This window comes from Bactrocera tryoni, chromosome 1 (genome assembly GCF_016617805.1).
Source record: "Bactrocera tryoni isolate S06 chromosome 1, CSIRO_BtryS06_freeze2, whole genome shotgun sequence".
Lineage (NCBI taxonomy): Eukaryota > Metazoa > Arthropoda > Insecta > Diptera > Tephritidae > Bactrocera > Bactrocera tryoni.
This window is the reverse complement of record NC_052499.1, coordinates 18,275,598-18,297,225: the sequence shown is the minus strand read 5'-3', so window position 1 is coordinate 18,297,225 and position 21,628 is coordinate 18,275,598. Positions and strand designations below refer to the sequence as shown.

Below are 21,628 nucleotides of genomic sequence, written 5' to 3'. Positions count from 1 at the left end.
ATTTGAAATAACATACATGTGTACATATATCTTGTATATAGCGCGTAGTCTAACTGCGTCGGCTTTATATTGTGTTATTGACTAGCACAGTACATCCTTTTTATTTGATTTCCACTTTAAACTGAGCATTTATTTTTAGTATTTTTGCAGACTCTTATAACTTAAGCAAACTTCCTACTACCCGATAACAATTTGCAAGGTATCGTTGACGATATAATAGCAAAACTCAACTTTCTCCCCGCAGCCGGCATAGGGACAATATACTCCTTTGCTGCTAAACGAAAACAGAAAATGACGTTACAGCCATCAATTACCTCGCATTACAAACCAAAGCATCTGATTTGGTTTCATTGTTTGCTCAATGAGTTTAAATATTCGGTATATAACCGGTATATAACTAAGTTCGCGCAGTGTAATTTTTTTATTTTTTCATTTATTAAAGATAGCTATTCAAAATGGTAAATATTATTCAAAGTATTGCTGATCTGTAGCTATAACAGTTTTCCAACCTTCTGGCAATTTATTTATATAAGAAAGAACTGAGCCCTGAATACCCTGCATCATGAAACTGTCGTCATGGGTATTCAGCTTTTCGGTTGACATGGCTGTATAGCTAGGTTTCGCATATAATTTTTTACGTCTAGAAGTGTCGTAATGGGTTTACGCTTCGTTACCAGTCAAACTTCGTTGCAAAAACGACTTCTTTTTGTTCCGTTCAGGCTGCATTTCTGATATGCAACATCGTCCTTTCATTTCTCTTGGCTTCAATTCATATGGCACCAAAATCTTTCAGGCAATCGACCGGTCGGTTCTTAACTACGCAGCATCAATACGCTCGCCTGGATGCAGTGAAACACAGACGAGGAAGCTACAAAAATGTCCGAGCACTGCACTCCGAACACAATAAGATGCCTTTTGATGACTTCCATCGAACACCTGCTCGATGAGGCCCGCATGCTCCCAGTTAAGCAGGCTTAATGAACCCCTATCCAAGCAGTTTCTGCTGGAGTGCTTTGCAGAAATCTTGCTCTGCATTCAACTGCTTGGAGCATCAAGAGGTCCTTTCTCAACTACGTCAATGGCATAAAACAATACGTCGACCAGACTTCGGACGCAACAAACTTCAAATATGCACTGCCCGCTATTTACAGTGGAGGCATTAACACCTTTAACGACTTTAGTGAATGGCGTACTTGGGGTCAAACAACCATTGCAGACGAAGGGCTCGAGTTGCAGCGAGAATCGAGAGTGATCCTTGCGCAGCTGCGTTCGCGACGCTGTAACAGGTTAAATGTCTGCTTATCCAGAACATATCAAACATTAGTCCAGCGTGCAACGAGTCTCCGCATGACACTACCCACCTCTTTCCATGCCCTGCTAACCCTTCATATCTGGACCCTCCCACTATGGTCCGACCCAATCGAAAGCACTTTGCCTGGGCCTACCGTTGGATGACTGTGATGACAACTTATCTAATTCTAACTATCCTAATTGGGATTAGGTATCCAACAAAAACATTAGAATTTAAGTGTGTCCAATCCACAAGAAGGAATACCACAGAATCTGCGACAACTACCGTGGGATAAGTCTCCTCAACACCGCATATAAGGTTCTATCGAGCATCTTGTGTGAAAAATTAAAGTCCACCGTCAACAAACTGATTGGACCTTATGAGTGTGGCCTTAGGCCAGGAAAATCAACAACTAACCAGATATTCACCATGCGCCAAATCTCGGAAGAAACCCGTGAAAAAAAGATCGACAAACACAAGCTCATCTTCACTTTCAAATCTGCTTTTGGCCGCAGGATAAGTAGCTGCCTTTGTGCCGCTATGTCTGAATTTGGTATCCCCGCAAATACGGCATTAATACGGCTGTGCAAACTGACGTTGAGCAATACCGAAAGATCCGTCAGGATAGGGAAGGACTTCTCCGAGCTGTTCATTACCAAACGGAGTAAAGACGGCAGCTATGCCGACTAGGTTTCATGGATGAAAACACTACAGCTCTGAAAGTATTCGACGTAGAACCCGCTGGGGAAAGAAGAAGAGGAAGACCTCCACTCCGTTGAAAAGACCAGGTGGGGAAGGATCTGGCTATACTTAGAATCTGCTATAAACTCGGCTATAACCGGTGCCAACGCCAATAAAGATGAAGAAGAGTCATGTCGGTCTGCCTGTATTATATACGTGCGAACTGGTCGCTCAGCTTTTCAGATATCGATATGAAAGATCTCTGAATAAACTTTTCATATCGGACCACTATAGCATATAGCTATCATAGAAAATAGTCGATCGAAATCCACTTCTTGTAAGGAATCTTTTGTATTTGTGAAGAGTGCTAAACCTTCGGTGCGAACGAAGTCAATGTGTTTTCTTGTTTTTATTATTATTTTCCACAGCTCTGCTTTCCATATAGCCCCCACTCCTCTACGTGCTGACAAATTTGACTATTTATGCATTGAATTGGCGCTTCAAATCTAATACGCTTACACTTTCTTTTACAATTATAGTTTGTCATATTTTGCGACCCTTCTCAAACGAATGCACACACACACATACATACAAATACAAAATTGAAATGGGGAAAATTGCGAATATTTGTAGGTTGTGGGCAACCAAACATATAAAAAAAACGGTTTTGCGCATTGTGAAACCAGTTTGTATATTCATATACTTGTATGTATGTGTGCTTCCAACTGGCAACACCCACACACATACACACCTATAGACATGTAAACAAATATATTTTTTATGCATGCATAGATTTCTGAAATTCCCACAAAATACCCAACATATCTTTATTTACATATATAAAAACAAGCAAGCACATACACATATGTACAAATACATGCACACACACATGCTTACCATGGCGTATTGCAGGTGTGCGTCAGTGTCAAATAGCGCGCGCCAAGCTGATAGAACATACGTAAAACGCTGAGGCTGGTGCCAATCGAATGGCCACCCTCCACCCCAATCAGGCTGGCAATTTTTCCACTTTTGTGCACCTCTTCAATTCCTGAAAGTACAACACAAACAAAAAATATTCATAAAATGGTGGCAATACTTGGATTTGAAAGCGTGTCAAAAGAAATATTTAAATATACTTTAAGTGACAGTTAATGGTTACATATACGCACACAAACATACAAACATAATGCCCAGTAATAAATACTTAAGGGGTCAGTAGGGTAATCTTTTTCAAATTTTTTTTTTTTGCATTTTCTGTCCACTTATACCCTTAGAATTAATGTAGAAACCCACTTTCTCATTGGAAGGTTTCGAAAAAGGCCCAAAAATAATAATACCGCTCGACGTTCGGAGCGCTCGGAGTACTCACCTCAAACTTTAAACGCGTTTTTCTCAAAACACACTTTTTGAAACTGGCGGACATGATTCCGGGCGAACTACTCAATCGATTTACTTAATTTTTTTTTTTCAATGTTCACAAAACGCCTGGCTATCGCCACTATATTTTTTATAATTTATTGACAATGTTTTGACAAAATTTATGTAAAAAAACATGGGGAAAAATTAAATAAAAAAACGTTAATTACTTTTTTATTTATCAACATTTTTTCAAGATACTAGTAAGGACGATAACCATTCACGTACTTTTTAAGAATAAATTTGGTTTCTGTGTTTCAGATGAACCAAACATGAGAAATCGTGTCCGCGTGTCAGTGAAAAAACGCATCTCATTCACCCAGACATTTCTCCGACAGATGTTATCAAACAATTTCGAAATAATTTGTTTATACACTCCACAATATAATAGGTTGTCAAAAAAGTCTTGCGCTATTTTCGCTGGTTGGCGCTGAAAGCGCGTAGTTCTAGTTTTATTCGTCGCATCGATTCATGCTATACCTTTTTGGAAAGCTCATTTCACGCGCTGACATTACCTCATGACGTGTGATAAAAGTTCTATTGTAAAATAAAAATTTCTAAAAAAATTGTTAAAAAACAGGCCAGATTACCCTACTGACTTAAATGGTATTTCATGGGCACAGATGTACTTACTTTTACACCATTTTTTTATAATTTATTTTAAATCATAGTCTTTTTAAGCTTCCTTTTTACTCTATTTGAACCGCTAACAGCTTACTTAAGAAGCATTTACGCACATGTCAGTCACAGGAAAGGTTGACACGAGCACTATCAAAAATAGTTTTTCATTACTATCCTATTTTCCAACCCCAAAAAACGACATAACAACCTGATTCGCAAGCGCCGAAACAGTAAATAGTTTTGGCTGAATGTTTTTTAAAATGCACTACGTAACCTCATTTGTGTTATTTGAGCCGCTCAGTGCACACACCGATTAACACATAAAACGAAAAGTTGAGAAACACGATGATGTAATGCAAATTGTTTTTAAAAATTCCTCTAATAATATGCATGCAAATATGTAATGTGGAATGCATAACTGCAGATATAGCTTTCATCTAACGGTATATAAAACAAGTAAGGAAGGGCTAAGTTCGGGTGTCACCGAACATTTTATACTCTCGCATGATAAAGTGATAATCGAGATTTCATTATACGTAATTTACATATTTTTCAAATACCGTATTTTTGTAAAGTTTTATTCCGCTATCATCATTGGTTCCTAATGTATACTTATATTATACAGATAAGGCATCAGATGGAATTCAAAATAGCGTTATATTGGAAGAAGGCGTGGTTGTGAACCGATTTCACCCATATTTCGTACATGTCATCAGGGTGTTAAGAAAATATTATATACCGAATTTCATTGAAATCGGTGAAGTAGTTCCTGAGATATGGTTTTTGGTCCATAAGTGGGCGACGCCACGCCCATTTTCAATTTTTAAAAAAAGCCTGGGTGCAGCTTCCTTCTGCCATTTTTTCCGTAAAATTTAGTGTCTCTGATGTTTTTGTTAGTCGGTTAACGCACTTTTAGTGATTTTCAACATAACCTTTGTATGGGAGGTGGGCGTGGTCATTATCCGATTTCTTCCATTTTTAAACTGTATATGGAAATGCCTGAAAAAAACGACTCTGTAGAGTTTGGTTGACATAGCTATAGTAGTTTCCGAGATATGTACAAAAAACTTAGTAGGGGGCGGGGCCACGCCTACTTTTCCAAAACAATTGCGTCCAAATATGCCCCTCCCTAATGCGATCCGTTGTGCCAAATTTCACTTTAATTTCTTTATTTATGGCTTAGTTATGACACTTTATAGGTTTTCGGTTTCCGCCATTTTGTGGGCGTGGCAGTTGGCCGATTTTGCCCATCTTCGAACTTAACCTTCTTATGAAGCCAAGAAATACGTGTACCAAGTTCCATCATGATATCTCAATTTTTACTCAAGTTACAGCTTGCGCGGACGGACGGACAGACGGACGGAAAGACGGACGGACGGACAGGCGGACATCCGGATTTCAACTCTACTCGTCACCCTGATCACTTTGGTATATATAACCCTATATCTGACTCTTTTAGTTTTAGGACTTACAAACAACCGTTATGTGAACAAAACTATAATACTCTCGTTAGCAACATTCTCTATCACTCTCGCAACAATGTTGCTAAGGAGAGTATTATAGTTTTGTTCACATAACGGTTGTTTGTAAGTCCTAAAACTAAAAGAGTCAGATATAGGGTTATATATACCAAAGTGATCAGGGTGACGAGTAGAGTCGAAATCCGGATGTCTGTCCGTCCGTCTGTCCGTCCGTCCGTGCAAGCTGTAACTTGAGTAAAAATTGAGATATCATGATGAAACTTGGTACACGTATTCCTTTGGCTCCATAAGAAGGTTAAGTTCGAAGATGGGCAAATCGGCCCACTGCCACGCCCACAAAAATGGCGGAACCGAAAACCTATAAAGTGTCATAACTAAGCCATAAATAAAGATATTAAAATTGGCACAAAGGATCGCATTAGGGAGGGGCATATTTGGACGTAATTTTTTTGGAAAAGTGGGCGTGGCCCTGCCCCCTACTAAGTTTTTTGTACATATCTCGGAAACTACTATAGCTATGTCAACCAAACTCTATAGAGTCGTTTCCTTCAGGCATTTCCATGTACAGTTCAAAAATGGAAGAAATCGGATAATAACCACGCCCACCTCCCATACAAAGGTTATGTTGAAAATCACTAAAAGTGCGTTAACCGACTAACACAAAACGTCAGAAACACTAAATTTTACGGAAGAAATGGCAGAAGGAGGCTGGACCCAGGCGTTTTTAAAAATTGAAAATGGGCGTGGCGTCGCCCACTTATGGACCAAGAACCATATCTCAGGAGCTACTAGACCGATTTTAATGAAATTCGGTATATAATATTTTCTTAACACCCTGATGACATGTACGAAATATGGATGAAATCGGTTCACAACCACGCCTTCTTTCAATATAACGTTATTTTGAATTCCATCTGATGCCTTCTCTGTATAATACGAGTTTAAACATTAGGAACCAATGATGATAGCGGAATAAAACTTTACAAAAATACGGTATTTGAAAAATATTTAAATGACGGATAATGAAATTTCGATTATCACTTTACCATGCGAGAGTATAAAATGTTCGGTGACACCCGAACTTAGCCCTTCCTTACTTGTTATAGTATGTGACTGATGGAGTTAATCGATTTGGCAACTGAAAAAATTATTTTTCAAACTTTGCGGTCTACCGACTAAACATTCTCTTATATTAATGGCTTGAAATTCTGCATCATCATTATAGTCACATTTGAATTGTATGAGATAGGGTTTAGACCTTTCTAACTTTATCCAGCGTATTTTAAGCCAATTTACTGAAGGCCCTATGACGGTTACTTTTCTGTTAAAGGTTTTGCTGACAAAAAAGATTAGTGAGTCATTTGGATTAGATGGAACGATGCTTTTTCTTTAAATGTTTTGATTTTTTTTCACTCCTGACTCAATAATAGTAAAATCTGAGTCATTGTGCAAATAGCTGTCCACCTACGAAAAATTTCATGCCAATTGATTCAGCTCTGATTTCCGTGCTTTGAACAGGTTTCAATAAACTTAAGACGGTTTTAATATTTCTATTTTAACCGTTACACGAATACTAATATGTTAATATTATATTTTTTCGAAGTTTGCAGCGTAAGTCTTTATGGACTTTTTTAGACAAGATGAAATTTCTTAAGACCGACGAGATCCTTCAGTTTCTCGCCAAACAAACATGTGGCAAACATTTTATTGAATTCATGACATCCAAAATTATAAACATATAAATTTCGCTTATAATAAGCTAGGGATGTGATCAAATTGGGAAAAGCTAACGCTTTTTCCAAGTCAAAAGAAAGTACGAATAATTTTTCCGATGTTGCAATGTCCGCATAGACTTTAGACTTAACAAATCATCACAAGAAAAAGTCTAACGGTGTGATATCATCATTTTTGAAGAAATGTGGGCCACTGATTCAACCGTCGCACAAACCACACTAAACCGTTGTTTTTTCTGAATGGTAGCTCTTGTATCCCTTCAGGTGTCTCTTCGTCTCAAATGCGGTAATTATACTTCTTTTCAGAAATGTGCCTCAACACTGAACAAAGTTTGTCTCGAAATTGTTGGATCTTTTTGGAACGTTTCAGGAGCCCATAGAGTAAAGCGATGTCGCTTTGGAAGGCCGAACGGCTTCAGTTCTTGCACAAGCTCTATTCTGTAGGCTTTCAATTTTAGATCTCGACGTAAAATGCACCAAGTCATTCCAAACGTTAGTTCGACTTACTGCTAATGGCACCGATTCGACACTCTTCACGGTCTTCGTGAACACTCTTAGCTTCGTCTGCTTTATTCGATCGAATATTATTTAATAATGACGGTGGGTCTTAAGATGAGTTATGCTGTTGTTGTACGCTCAGTGTGCCGATTATATTGACGATAATATAGTTTACAGATTTGTTCAAGCGTCTCTCCATGATGAAATGCCAAGCAAAACTGAACAAAAATAACATGACAGCTTGACACGACTCACGCGAGATCTGTCAAAAAAAAGGATTACTAAAAAGCATTAAATAAAGAACCTTAATTACCGATATGTGAACAGCATAAAACCAGTCAAAGATAAATGTCCGAATATATGGTTATGAAAGATCAAAAGTTTTAGTTATTTATCTACTAAATCCCTGAACTCGAATTTACATTTATCGATTTTTGTTTGTTTAGCTAAAAGAACCAACTCTCACATCGTACAGATAATATTGTTGTTTGTTGTTACTACATATTTTCTATTTACATATAAACCTAAACTCTAAGCCTAATAACTATTAACTCAGTCGTCATCACTGTCGCTTTCCGACAGCGCTAGATCGTTGACCAAAATATCGCCTATGTATTCCTGTTTTGTGGGCGGAATCTCTTCATCTGTCGCTGTTGCTGCTTCATCGTCATTTACGTTTGGAACTCCATCAGGCTCCATTGTCACTACTGTGTCCGCAACATCGGTTTTGGTTTTGAGAAGCTGTTGCCTCAACTCATATTCCTTAGCTATTGCTTTTGCGAAAGATATCGCCATTTCCTTGGTACGTTTCCTATCGTAGAGCGTTACAAGCTCCTTGATATGCTCCAATTTATCGTGTAGATAGTCACAACGCATCTGACGCCGAAGCTGCTCCACGCTGTTGAGGATTTGAAATTTGGCCAGTATACGTTGATTTATGATCTCGTATTCCGGACAGTCTTTGGGCATATCAATTATCAGTGCACCGAGTTCGCGGAAACTGCTCCTTAGCTCTGTAGTCTGCTGATAGAGTGGCATATATTCTTCATAGTATCGATCAAATGCAGCTTTATATTGCTGCCGTTGTTCGTTGTTGGTGATTTCCGTATAATCGCTGAAGTCATAGACAGGGGGCTCGATGACATCTATGTTTGTTGTAGGCGATGGGGAGGTCGATCGTAGTGAGTGCCTGCAATTATCAACGGTGGAATGTTCCATGCGTATTCTCTTGGCCGGTTGTGGCTCATCGATGTCCGTAGTTGGCCGCTTTGATGTGCTGTCACCTTTTACGTGGTTATTTTCGACTAATTGTGGCGGGCTCGTACTATATGTTGATGACGGGCTTTCGTTGGATTCAGGTGTAAGTTCAATTGAGCTGTTTGGAACTCTCAAACCTTGATCTTTGCGTCTTTTCAGCTGTTGCAACTCCTTCTCATTGTAATAAGGCCAATTTTCGTCAACTTCTTTCCAGATATTCGGGCGCAAACTATATACGTTGCGACTTAGCTGTGCTACATCCTTAAGTACATACACGAGTGTTGGTCGTTCACAAGGACGTAATCCTTCCCTTTGTAAGATTGAGTTTATTTCTGGCCTGGTGTATGAGCTAAGAGCTAACAGGTGAACAAGCCGTTCGCGTAATTTACGTGTTGATATATCCGGCAATTTACCATTTTTAATTTCAGTCTTAACTTCGGGTTTAGTCGTTGCTCCAGTTTGTGGCTTTTCTTTTAGAAACAGCTCTGTCCCATTGCTACGAGAGATGTTAGATTGGTTCACATTCCAAGATGCTCCGAGTGGGTGTATCTTCCTCGTTTATTGCCTTCCGTTGTAAAGGCGCTTGAGGTGATTAGCGACGTTTTGAGATGCCATGTTATTTTATTGCTAATGGTTTAAAATATTACGTGTTGCTCGAATGAAATCCGTTGCGGTTTTGATATCTATTGCACTAAAAAATGTCCTTATATAAGAAGCAGGTAGAGAGTTCCGTGGCTTTTTGTTAAAATTTAGGTCACCATATTTCCTTCTCTGGTTTTCTACCTGTTCCCAGCTAACCTTCCGATGCTTTATATGAAATGTCGAAATTAGAAAATTCAGGTAGAAGTTCATTTATAGCAATATTATCTATTCGACTAATTTTGACCTCTCCACTGAAAGCAACTTTGACAATTACGAAGTAATCAAAATACTCCTCTATCTAGACTGTAGACTTTGTGAAATCCACTCTTTGTTATAGATATCAAAACATCTTAAACTATTTCAGTTATGCTAATATTGGGTAGTCGAAAAAGTCTTTTCGTATTTCTAATCAAACTTCAACTTCTTTTTGTTTACAGTTATAATGAACAGAAAAGTAACATTTTGGTCGACCACTTTTTGCCATTTTCTGCTAGAGACATTATTCCATCAGTATAAAGCTTTCACATCGGAAGCGAGCGAACCATTGTTCGAAACTTCTTAAAATATTTATATTCAACTAATAAGGAGCAAAAATATATAGTACAGGTAACCATTTACTTTCGGGTCACGCCCACCATTAAAACAAAATCAGGTAATTTTTTATTGTTGTTCCCTAAAAAGCCGACCGCATGTGCGCTGTCCTTGAAACGGTGCGGAATACGCTTTTAAAAATCACATTAATAGTTTATGTTTGTTTCAAAACCATAATGGTAATTTGGAACAAGGTTTCGTTGTGTTCTGGATCCTTCTTCTACACATCCTTTTGTGGAACAATAACACGTCAAAAGTTTTGTTTTCATTCCTTCGATATTTTCTTCCAAAGGTAAAAAAAAAGATTTTTAAACTTGTCGTGTTTTCCAAAGTATTAACAGATTTAAAAAACTATAACTAAACTATTTCGTACCTACTCTTCTCAACGACTTTCGGGCATAGTTTAGTCGGGGTTTGGTAAATAACATAGATTTGAGATAGAGCAAGTTCAAAGGCGCACTTAAAGAAGGTGCTTAGCGTAGGAGGATTGTTTTTTTTTCGGCGGAAGTTAAAATATCTATACAGGCTGATCAATATTGGAGTGGAGTCTATTGATCGGAGCTGGATCTCAGGCGACCTTTCAAGAGTTCGCAATGCTGCAGAATCATCTATACCAAAGTCTTTGCTTTTGCTGTCAGCAAATTGACTGAGATAGCTAACAACGCAGGAAACAGTATAAAGAAGATATATACGTAAGTATAACGTTGTATCTTTTCGCGTTATATCAGGGAATGTCCTTAGAAGCAGGGAGGCAATAGATATAGCGACTGACGGAAAGCGGATGCATATATACTGGGTTCAGGACCACAAAAAAATTCCCGGAAACGAAATAATTGATGATATTGCTAAAAGTGGCAGCCGTCTGGTTACCGAACCGGAATAGGAAATATAAAAGTCACTAAAAACGATATACACTGAAATTTTCGAAAGGCCTGAGAGCTAGATCAGAGTGAGATGGAATGTTTTAAAGACGTGCAGGATCGCCAAAATCATGTGTAAAATCCCCGAAGAGAGAGAACAGAATGCTTTTTACTCACACGATCTCGAAAAGGCTGCAGGAAAGTTGTTGGTCTATTATTAGTATTATTTTATTGAAAAGCATAATACAGTTACATCTCAACATTCTAAAATTTTACAGCATTAGCGACTCACACTTCTTTTAATGGCCACCCACGTAACAGATTTGTTCTCTGATGCATTCTTAGTGTCATGAGTATAACACTTAACAGCATCGCCAACGTGACGATGAAGAGTTGACAAAAAGATATTGATTTTATTCGATAGTCAATAATAATAACTGAATGAGCTACAACCGTGGAGAGAGAGAAGCGGTAATCCTATACGTATTCGATTTTGTTCTGATTTGATCTTGGTTGGCGAATTTTATGAAAAGATCTTGACCTACTTCCTCACAGAATCAAATTGACGCAAGAAATGAAGCCGCTTGGCCACCAGAATCGTCGTATGTTCGTGAATTGGACTGAGCAACAACTTGGAAATGACTAGAATTTTCATCGAAAAATCATCTTCAGCGACTCTGCTGCATGGACTAACTTATTATTTTCACTCAAATATCTCGAATCCTGTACATGAGAATGTGCTTATAAGGGAAGATCTTCTTGATTATTTTTATATAAAGAAAATCTCAACCAAAATCTAAATGGCGACCACACACGTGGCAATAATTTCCCATCACGACTACGCTCGGCTGTTTGAGACGAGTTGGAATCATCTCAGCACTTCATTCTTACTGTACCGCGGTTGTGAGATCAAGATTTAAACGCTTAATAGCTCACACTTTCAGATGTTCTACCGAACTGATGGAAATAGAAATTGAACGCCCGAGCAAATTTTTATTGGCCTCAAAGCGCTTTGCTTTTATGGCAGTACGAAGGAGTGCATATATTAGTGGGATCTTTGGATCTGCCAACAAAACTAACCTAACTTATAGCTTCAGATGAACAATAGTTTCATTAAACGTTAAAATTTTGAAAAGCGAATGTCGTTATAAACCCCATAGAACCCCCAACATTGCTGATTTCGCCTATGAACTGATTAATGTCATGCCGTATTTAAATACAAATCCCGTTTAACTTTTTCGTCATTTTTAATCTTTACATAAAATCAAAAATAGATCAAAGAGCAGTTTCGAAAGCAACGCCATCTGCCAGATTAGGTGAAAGCGCAACAACAAATATTTAGAAATATTTTTATTAAAGTCTGCTCGACTTCAAAGGATTTAAGTTTCATAAACTCTACGTAAACATATGTACACGACGAGCCAATTGGAAAGTCTCCGTCGTTACTAGAATTAAATCCATCTGATTTTTTGTTAGTTAAGTCATTTTGAATAAAGCAACTTTTGTATTTGGGAAAAAATGGATAAAAAATATTTCTCGGGTTGATTAAATATTGATTTTTAAAGGGAAAAATACAGACGAAGCAAAACCTTCGGTTGATGACGAATGTCCGCACACTACCGCTGAAAAATTAATCATAAAGGATTGGCATGCTAGGTTTAGACGTGGTTTAATGAAGAAGACGGTGAACGCAGTGGACGCCCAAAAGAGATTGTTACCGACGAAAACATGAAACCAGTTCATAAAATTATATTGGAAGACCGTAAAGTTAAGTGGTTCGAGATAGCAGACATTCTAAAGATATCAACTTAACGTGTACGTCATATGATTCATGAATATTTGGTTATGAGAAAGCTCAGTGCCCAATGGTATGAGAAAGCTTCGTGCACTTTTGACCAAAAAGACGATGATTTGATGATTCGTAGCAGTGTCTTGAGATATTCAAACATAATAAACCCGAGTTCTTGCATCGATATGTGCGAGTGGTTGAAACATGGATAGATCATTCCACTTCGAAATCCAATCGACGGTCATCCGAAGGGAATGTATACGATGCACCCGCTAAAAAGCTTGGAAAACACAACAGTCGACTCGACAAGGTTACGGCGTCAGTATTTTGGGATGCGTATTGAAAGATTTTTATTGTCTACCTTGAAAAAGAGAATGACCATTATCAGCGACTATTACATGGCGTTATTGGACCATTTCGAGGAAGAAATCGCCGAAAAATGTTCGCATTAGAAGAAACAGGAAGTCTTGATTCACCAAAATAATGCACTGTGTCACAAGTCTGTGAAAAAGATGGCAAGATCCCATGAATTGAGCTTCAAATTACTTCCACATCCGACATATTGTCCAGATCTGGCCCCCTAATGACTATTTTCTGTTCTCGGATCTCAAAATAATGCTCTTTGGGAAGAAACTTTCGTCGAATGAAGAAATTTTCGTCTATTTTGAAGCCTATGACAAATCCTAGTACAAAAATGGTATCGAAAAGATGGAGGTTCGCTATAGACACTGTGTCACCCTTGAAGGAAACTATGCTAAATGACAAAAAACACGAATTTTGTCAAAATAATGTGTTTTACTATGGTAGGCCGAGGACTTTTCAGTTGACCTGCTATAATACATATACATTCTTCCTGCAGAAAATTATTAGAAATTGATAATCTCCTCAGTGCAAGTCATTCGAAAATATGAAAAGCATATTTTATTATGCGTAACTGAATTCCTTTGTAGAATATTATTTTCATACATTTCATTTTGCACAATTTAAAGAATTTCCAAGAAAAGAATCAAAGTTATTTCACAAATGCAAGATGATGTGAGCTCATCGCTTGACTGCCGCACACAACCTTCCACACATACGTACTTATAACTAAATAACGGTATTATATAGAAAAACATTTGACTTGCTGCAGCTTACCTGAAGCATCTGTGACGAAAGTCATTTGATTTGGATACAAATTCACCAGACGTCGTATTAAGTCTATTTGCTCCAGCGTCAACTGCACGGCGTCCATATGCTGGGACGAGCACGGTACATATGCGGACCAAAACTGTTGTTGTTGGCGTCGTTGTAGTTGTTGTAGCATTAGATAAAGTGGAAGAAGAATGTAGAGAAATTTACAATGTAGGACCAACAAATAATATATTGCCTTTATGTGTGTGTGTGCATGTGCGCTTGGTAACCAATAGCCCGGCGAATGAAACAAAAGCCAAAAATGCATAAAAATATTTCACGAAAAACAAGAAAACGACTGGTTATCAGTCGATCAAGTAAATTTGTGCAACGCTGGCTCCTTGCTAGCGTTGTCTGTTAAGGCAAACTTATGAAATACCGAGCGAATTTTGCCAGGCTACCTGTTGAGCGCCGCAAACTATGCAACGGAATATGCGAAAAAAAGTGTGGAATGCCGGCAAGTCACTGCATGTGAGGCCCTGCATGTGTATGTGTGTGTGTGCGAATTGCATTTTTTTTTGCTGTCTATGTACATACCTGTGCCGACACCATGCCCTCTTTCAATCGCGGCAAATCGGTGTGACTCCAAGCGCTCGCCGACCATGGCAACACCTCACGCAAATCGCCGGCAAATGGGAAATCTTGCAGACGATTTTTCAAAAATTTCCGTATATTCCATGCCAAATCGTTGTGTCTGCGTTGCGGTGCGGTAGATAGGTTGTGATGGCGGCGGCATTGCAAATAGAAAAGCATAGAAAACAAAAGATATGTGCGGTTAGATTGGTGTGAAAATACATTGTTGTCTGGCAGCTGGGCGATTTCTTTTAACATGAGTAACTGTGTGTGTGCGTATAATAATAAAAGCTGTATGTTGCCTCGAATTGAATATAAATTTATGAGTGTAACTGCAAATTCATTTAGCTTGCTGAAAGCCTTCATTTGTATTAACTTTAGGTTAGATGAGGTTAGGGTACGTAGACTAAAGCACTGAGACATTCTAACAACACTAAGAAGCGTTTAAGGGCGTAGTAAGGGAAAAAAGTGTAGTTAGAGAAATGGGTCCTACTATAACACGCCTTATACCACCTCTTCGAATTGAAAAATAATGTTCATTAAATTCACGATCTCACCTTAAAAATATGTTTCTGAATGAGGACAGGCGCTACTAAATTTAGCATTTAAAAATTTTAATAATAGATAACAAGCAGAAAGGCGGGTAACTCATCCTATTTTCGTCTAAAAACCAAGCACTGAACTATTTTCATCACTCGCGTCTACATAAGTGGAGTAGTTTCAGGTTTGGTCCTCTCAAAACCTGTCAACTCTGTAGTATTCCTAAGAAACTTTTTTTTTTTTGCTGCAACAACAACAACAAGCAATCAGAGAGAGGATCGAAAAATATGTTAAATATAATTCAACACCATTTAAGTTAGTGACACAATAGGAGTTAAAGCAAATACTATATAAATATAAGTCCAGAGAGCCGTGGCTTCTGTGCCACGCTGCCGACCACACTTTCACCAGAAGTTGCTTGGTTTTTCAAAAGTTTCTAAAAACGCATTGCGTTTCAATTATAGATACATATATATACTTAAGATTATCGTAATTCACAAATTCTACGCACTAAAAAAGATTTTCTTTAGACGATTGAAAAGTTAATCTTGAAAGCAAAATTGGGTTAGGTTAGATGGGTGATCTATAGAGATCGCACATGGACTGGACTGCTTAAAGCATAGAAAAGAAGAACTCCTGTGTTCAAACTTATATTTTAGCAAACCGCTTAGTGATCAATAAGAATTTCTCGCGCGTTCAATTTCCATTCCCATCACTTCGCTGGGAAGTCTGACAATATGCATTCCAAAGTTTTTAAGCATTGACCTTTCAACAAACGGGAGACAGTCAAGAAAGAAGTGTTGAGTTTTTTTCACCACGTCTTCTTCCATATAGCTTTTTCATATAGCGTCTGGTAACATTCCCAGCCTTATAACATGGACGCCAATGGGGTAATGACCCACAACTGGGAAGAGGCTAGCCTTATTGATGGCAAAGTATCCCTAGATCTCTTGCGATCGATCTTGGGCTAAAAGGCTTTTGTGACAGCGCACGTACCGATGGTAGCCCAGCGTTGGCTTTCCCGTGAATCTCAGCTATCTAGTAGTAGTCTACTAGCAGTTATGGAATGCCTTTCCTTGATAGCTCATCTGCTTTACAATTGCGTGCGATTCGGCTGTAGCCTGACAACCATACCGGTCTTATCACAAACGGAAACTCGATGCACTCTTTGACCAGCCCTGAAGGCCCTGTTAATGAGTTCAACGCTAGTGTCGCCGCGCTGCTATCTGAGTAGGGAGTCACATCTCTGAATGAGGCTGCACGTCGGAGCAGTAAATGTACTGCTTCTTTAAACGCTTCAACCTCGGCTTGGAAAACACTGCATTATTCAGGAAGTCTGAAACTGGAATTGATAGAGAGCTCCTGACAGAAGACCCCTGCTCCACACTTCCTCCAAGCTTTGACCCATCCATTAACAAGCTCACTGACCCTCTCCTTCAAAGACAGAAAAGAAGCCGCCAGAGTTGGGTTTTGGCGACTCCATGATTCTAGTGACCCGTTATGAAGTCATAGACAGGATTTTCGAATGTTCCGACATGTTTTCATTTAGGAATCTAGATTCTCTGAGTCTGATAGCAACTTTCTTACCCATACACTTTCTGACGATGTCTACGGGCAACATGTGTAAAACGGCATGAAGTGCCGTGATTAGAGTGGATCTTAGTGCACAACACATGCTGATGAGCGCCACCCGTTAAACGCTCTCGAGTTTCCATGCAAGTGTTGTCTTTTCTAGAGCCATCCACCACATAAAGGCTCCACAGAACTTAATCAGATTGGGTATGGTGTCATAGAGCCAGAGGAACACTTTCGGTGAGGTACGCCACCTCTTTCTAATGGCTCCTCTATAACAATCAATGCCTTTTACACTCTCTTTTCGTTATTCGGCTTCCCTGAAAGCTTCCTATCCAGGATGAACCCTTTAATATTTCACTGTATGCTTCAGTTGCAGACGAATGCCTCCAATTTGCGGCTGCGGTGTCCCGAGATTTTGCATCTTCTAGTAAATAAAACCATCTCGGTTTCATTTTGGTTGATGGCGAGACCACAGAGCAAGTTTAGACAACCTCAAATTAATTAATGCGTTTTAGCTCTGTCTACCTTTTAAGTACTATCCCATCATAAAGGACAAATTTATATCAGTTTTGAAGAGTATAATATGCCAAAGAATTTAACTCCACTATATCAATAAAAATTGGCACGACGTAGTTCTCAGAATGACTAAGCATACTTCGACTTGAAACTATATTTCAGAACCCGAAGATTTCGGCTTTCTTCGTGGCTGAAACCTGAATAACTTCTCTACTAGAAAATATCCTCGGTTAATGGCTTATGGCCAAAAAAAAAATCAAAAATTGACAAAATTACTGCGTTTTTTAAATAAAGCTTGAATTTTACTCATATTTTATAACATTTTTGGCCTGGCGAAATTCGAGTTTTGAGTAGTTTTTAGATGTAGTTTTGAGAAAAATGCTTTTAAAGATACACTCATGAGAGTTGATAGAACTGAGATGCTTCACTTTAGAAGGCTGTAAATCAAATTGGTATGTCGATTTAAAATTTTAGTATGTTGCTTTTAAGTTTATAATCTATCGAAAAAGACTTCATACTAGATGTGTCCCTTAAGCCATTATAAAGCTTAGTATTGCAAATGAGCTGTTTAACCTACTACATTTCATTCTGCATTTTATCTCGCATTTGCAGCTTCCCCTTTTGCATCAAAAAATTACTAAATAGAGCGATTGATTGCATCCGCTGTGATATCCTCATTCGTTTTTATCATCGCAAGAAAAAAACTCCGTTATAAATTTTTATCGCTGCTGAATAAGCTGACTTCAAGGGCAATTGATATTTACTATGGTCAGCAATCAGAATCGCTAAAAAAAAAATTGGACAATTTTTTTCTCAATATCAATAAACGAGTATTTCATTCAAAAAGCTTTTCAATCATCTAGCATGAAGTGGAATTAAATTTTGCTACTCAACTTCGTAGGCACTAAAGGCTGCTTGATGGCTTCATTTTTTAAGTATACTATGAACACATACGGATCTCTGTTTGGTATTTCAGTATTGGAAGTTCTTCTCAATTTACAGTTTAGTAAGACAAAATAAGGAACTGTAGAGCTTGTAACAAGTTATGGTCAAGATGGTTAGGAGGTAGGGTTGATCCAAAAGTCGGTGGATCTCACATGGACTAATATTTATCCTTTGTGTTAGCCATAAACTCCATCAAGTGCATTATCCCATAAGTCGAACAAACGTTTTCGGTTCACCACAAATTTATTAAGTCAGCCAATATCAATCCCAGCCACTTCGTTAGGTTCTCCAAAGGCGTGTCTACCGAGATATTTCAATTTGAGTATGCAAAAGCCGGGCGATAGAGGATAAAATGATAAGATGATTACATCTCGCCTTCGTGCATAGTGAGCGTCTGAGAGAATATTTAATATTTAGCCCCACCGCGTGTGTACGTATTGTACAGTCTCCAGTCCGAACACCTACAAATGCGGCGATATTGACTTTGCTAACTACAAGTAGTTTGGAGGACCTCTTACAGCTCATTTTGAACCATAAAGAAGTCGCAGTCACACAAGTCCAGCAGCAGAGATCAAGAAGACATTGGAATGAAATTGGAGTAAAGGTGCAAGCTCATCGGCTCTGCAGTTTCCGTGAATACGTTGTGGCCCAGCAGCCATACAGTCTAATATGGAAAAAACTTTAAGCTATTACTAAAGAGGTCATGTAGTTCTTGACCCGTTTTGAGCGCAGGTTCAGCGAGCTCAAAGTCAATATAGCCGCTTGGTTATCTGTTAAATGCCCACAACTCTGAAGGAAACTGCACTTCGGAGCATTATATCTACCGCTAACTTGATGGCAGCCACCTCCTCATGAAAGATGCTACAATAGTATGGTAGCTAGAAGCCAGACTTAATAGAGAGCTGCCGACAGTACGCACATTCTTCGCAGGTAAGTGATCAGAAAAGGAACCGACGGTAAAACATTCGGCGATGAAGTAAGGAATGGCATCGAAATTTTAATGTATGTATTCCTGGCCGGAGCCCCTCATATACCCAGCTTCTCTCAGTCTTCATCTAAGCGCCCTTCGTCGTAAATCACATACCAGCTATCTATGCAGGGAGAATGGCATTCAGCGCCTTTGTTGGTGTTGTCCTTAATACACAACAAAATTCCGATGAAGGCCACTGCTTAACTAGTGCGGTTTTTCCGAGTGCCCCCACCAGACAACAACTCCCTAAAATATTACTGGCTTAACTGTGGTTTCACAGAACCTGAATACCACCTTTGGTAAGAGGCATACAAATACTCGTATAAAAAAAACAATGCCTTCCTCATGCTCCTCTCAATGCTTGGCACTCACGAAAGCTTTCTGTCACATAGATCAAGACAAGCGGTCAGCCAAATACCCCAGATTACATACTACAAACCCTGCACAACCTTTCGTTTGTGGATGTTTTTGGGATGTATTCTTCATATTGTTATCTAGAACTCTTGCTGTCCAGTATGCCCTTGATTCAGCCGAAGAACTCTAACAGCTTAATACTTTTAATTGGCCCTTCAGTGAATTCCTCTATCGATTATAAACTTTTTCTCCATGCTGACCAACTAGCCTGCCATCAAACCAACATGCCGTACATCCGTTCTAAGCTGACGTGCTCCTTCATGCCTTTTACATAATGTATTTTTAATTTTTTTTCTATTTCTATATTTTACATCTTTTTAACTAGCTGAAACTGAGCCAATTTTTTAATGGCCACATATTCTATGTCAAATTGGTCTTGTTGCCACTTGGCGCTAAATAAACTGAATATACTCGTGTGAACCGGAACAATTTTGTTTAGCCAATTTTCTGTCAATAAATGCATTTTTGACAATGTCAGTGTGGGCAGCTAATAAAAGCTCTATGTATGTATGAGCGTATACATACATATGTATGTATGTAAGGGAGATGCTAAGCGAATGTTAAACGTCAAGGCGACATTATGTTGGTTCGCTGCCAATTAGCCAATAGACAGTTGTGTAATATGTGTGGCGGAAACCAGAAGGAGCACAAGGATAACTAAATATTTAACTGACACTGACAAAAAGTTGAGGATTAGATTATTATGCAAGAGAGCTGATATATATATATACATATATATATATTATATATTATTCATACTTATATCTTTTTCTTCTTTACTGACATAGACATCGCTTACGCGGTTATAGCCGAGTGGAGATCTTCCCTTCCTCAGCTTCCCCGGCGGGTACTGCGTCGAACACTATGAACTATGTCAATGTCGTCGTATATCGTGTACAGCTCATCGTTCCATCAACTGCGGTATTCGTTTTTGCCGACCATAAATCTTGCGCAAAACCTTTCTCTCGAAAACTCGTAACGCCGACTCATCAGCTGATGTCATCGTTCATGCCTGGTCGCGAGTGCGAGTACTGTTTGCTGGATGACAAGAGATATTTCGTCTTGTCAGAACTAACTGCGTGGTTATTGAGGCCAATGATATCAATAACATCGGCATACGCCAGTAGCTGTACACTCTTATAGAAAATTGTACCTGCTCGTTTAAGTTCTGCAGCTTGAATTATTTTCTCCAGCAGCAGATTGAAAAAGTTGCACGATAGGGAGTCGCCTTGTCTGAAATCTTGTTTGGTATCGAACGACTCGGAGAGGTCTCTCCGATCCTGACGGGGGTTTTAGTATTTCTCAACGTCGCTATACGTCAGTGTGGGATACCAAATTCAGACATCGCGGCCTAAAGACAGCTCCTTTTCGTGTTGTCAAAAGCACTTTTAAAATCGACAAAGAAGTGGTGTATGGTGATCATCTTTCCACGTGTTTTTTCCAGGCGCATGGTGAATAACCGGTCAGTTGTTGGTTTTCCAGGCCTAAAGGCACATTGATAAGGTCCAATCAGTTTGTTGGCGGAGGACTTTAATCTTTCAAACAATAAGCTCGATAGAACCCTATATGCGATGTTGAGGAGGCTTATCCCCCGGTAGTTGGCGCAGGTTGTGGGGTCTCTTTTTTTGTGGACTGGGCGGAGCACACTTAAGCTTTCGTGTCTCCGAGGCAGTTGTTTCCCTTTTTTGAGGCGTTTTTTTTTTACATGGTCCGGAACTCAGCGCAAATACCCGGTAGGTATGGTTCGTCTTCAAGCGGATGTTCAATGAGTACCCATACAGATACTTGGTTAAGACCGGAAGTCGTGAGCTGCTTGATCCATATGTAACGAAATCGTTTCTGGCCACTCCCATGTGAATCGCGTTGGTGAACTTCTACACATGACTCCATCCTCCCAATTTGGTTATTTAGAGATCAAAAATACAGATGATGGATTTAACCAAACATGGTAAGATCGCAACTGTCTTTTGCTACCAAAGTATTTTATAACATAAATTAACGGGTGTGTTTGTGGATGTGTAAGAATACTTTTCTCGGAGTCATTTTGACAGCTGTCGCTTGA

General features: G+C 38.9%; 1 protein-coding gene across 4 annotated transcripts in view; it reads right to left on the bottom strand.

Annotated features, from left to right (window-relative positions):
* The window catches only part of LOC120778857 (dipeptidase 1), a 119,225-nt gene that overhangs the window by 31,300 nt on the left and 66,297 nt on the right, over nt 1-21,628 (bottom strand). For all 4 annotated transcript variants that reach the window (XM_040110897.1, XM_040110904.1, XM_040110888.1 and 1 more), the window contains 3 exons: nt 14,571-14,727; nt 13,998-14,130; nt 2,870-3,020 (listed from right to left, as the gene is read on the bottom strand). In XM_040110897.1, the coding sequence (XP_039966831.1) occupies nt 2,870-3,020; nt 13,998-14,130; nt 14,571-14,727 (441 nt within the window). The remainder of the gene's footprint in view (nt 1-2,869; nt 3,021-13,997; nt 14,131-14,570; nt 14,728-21,628) is intronic.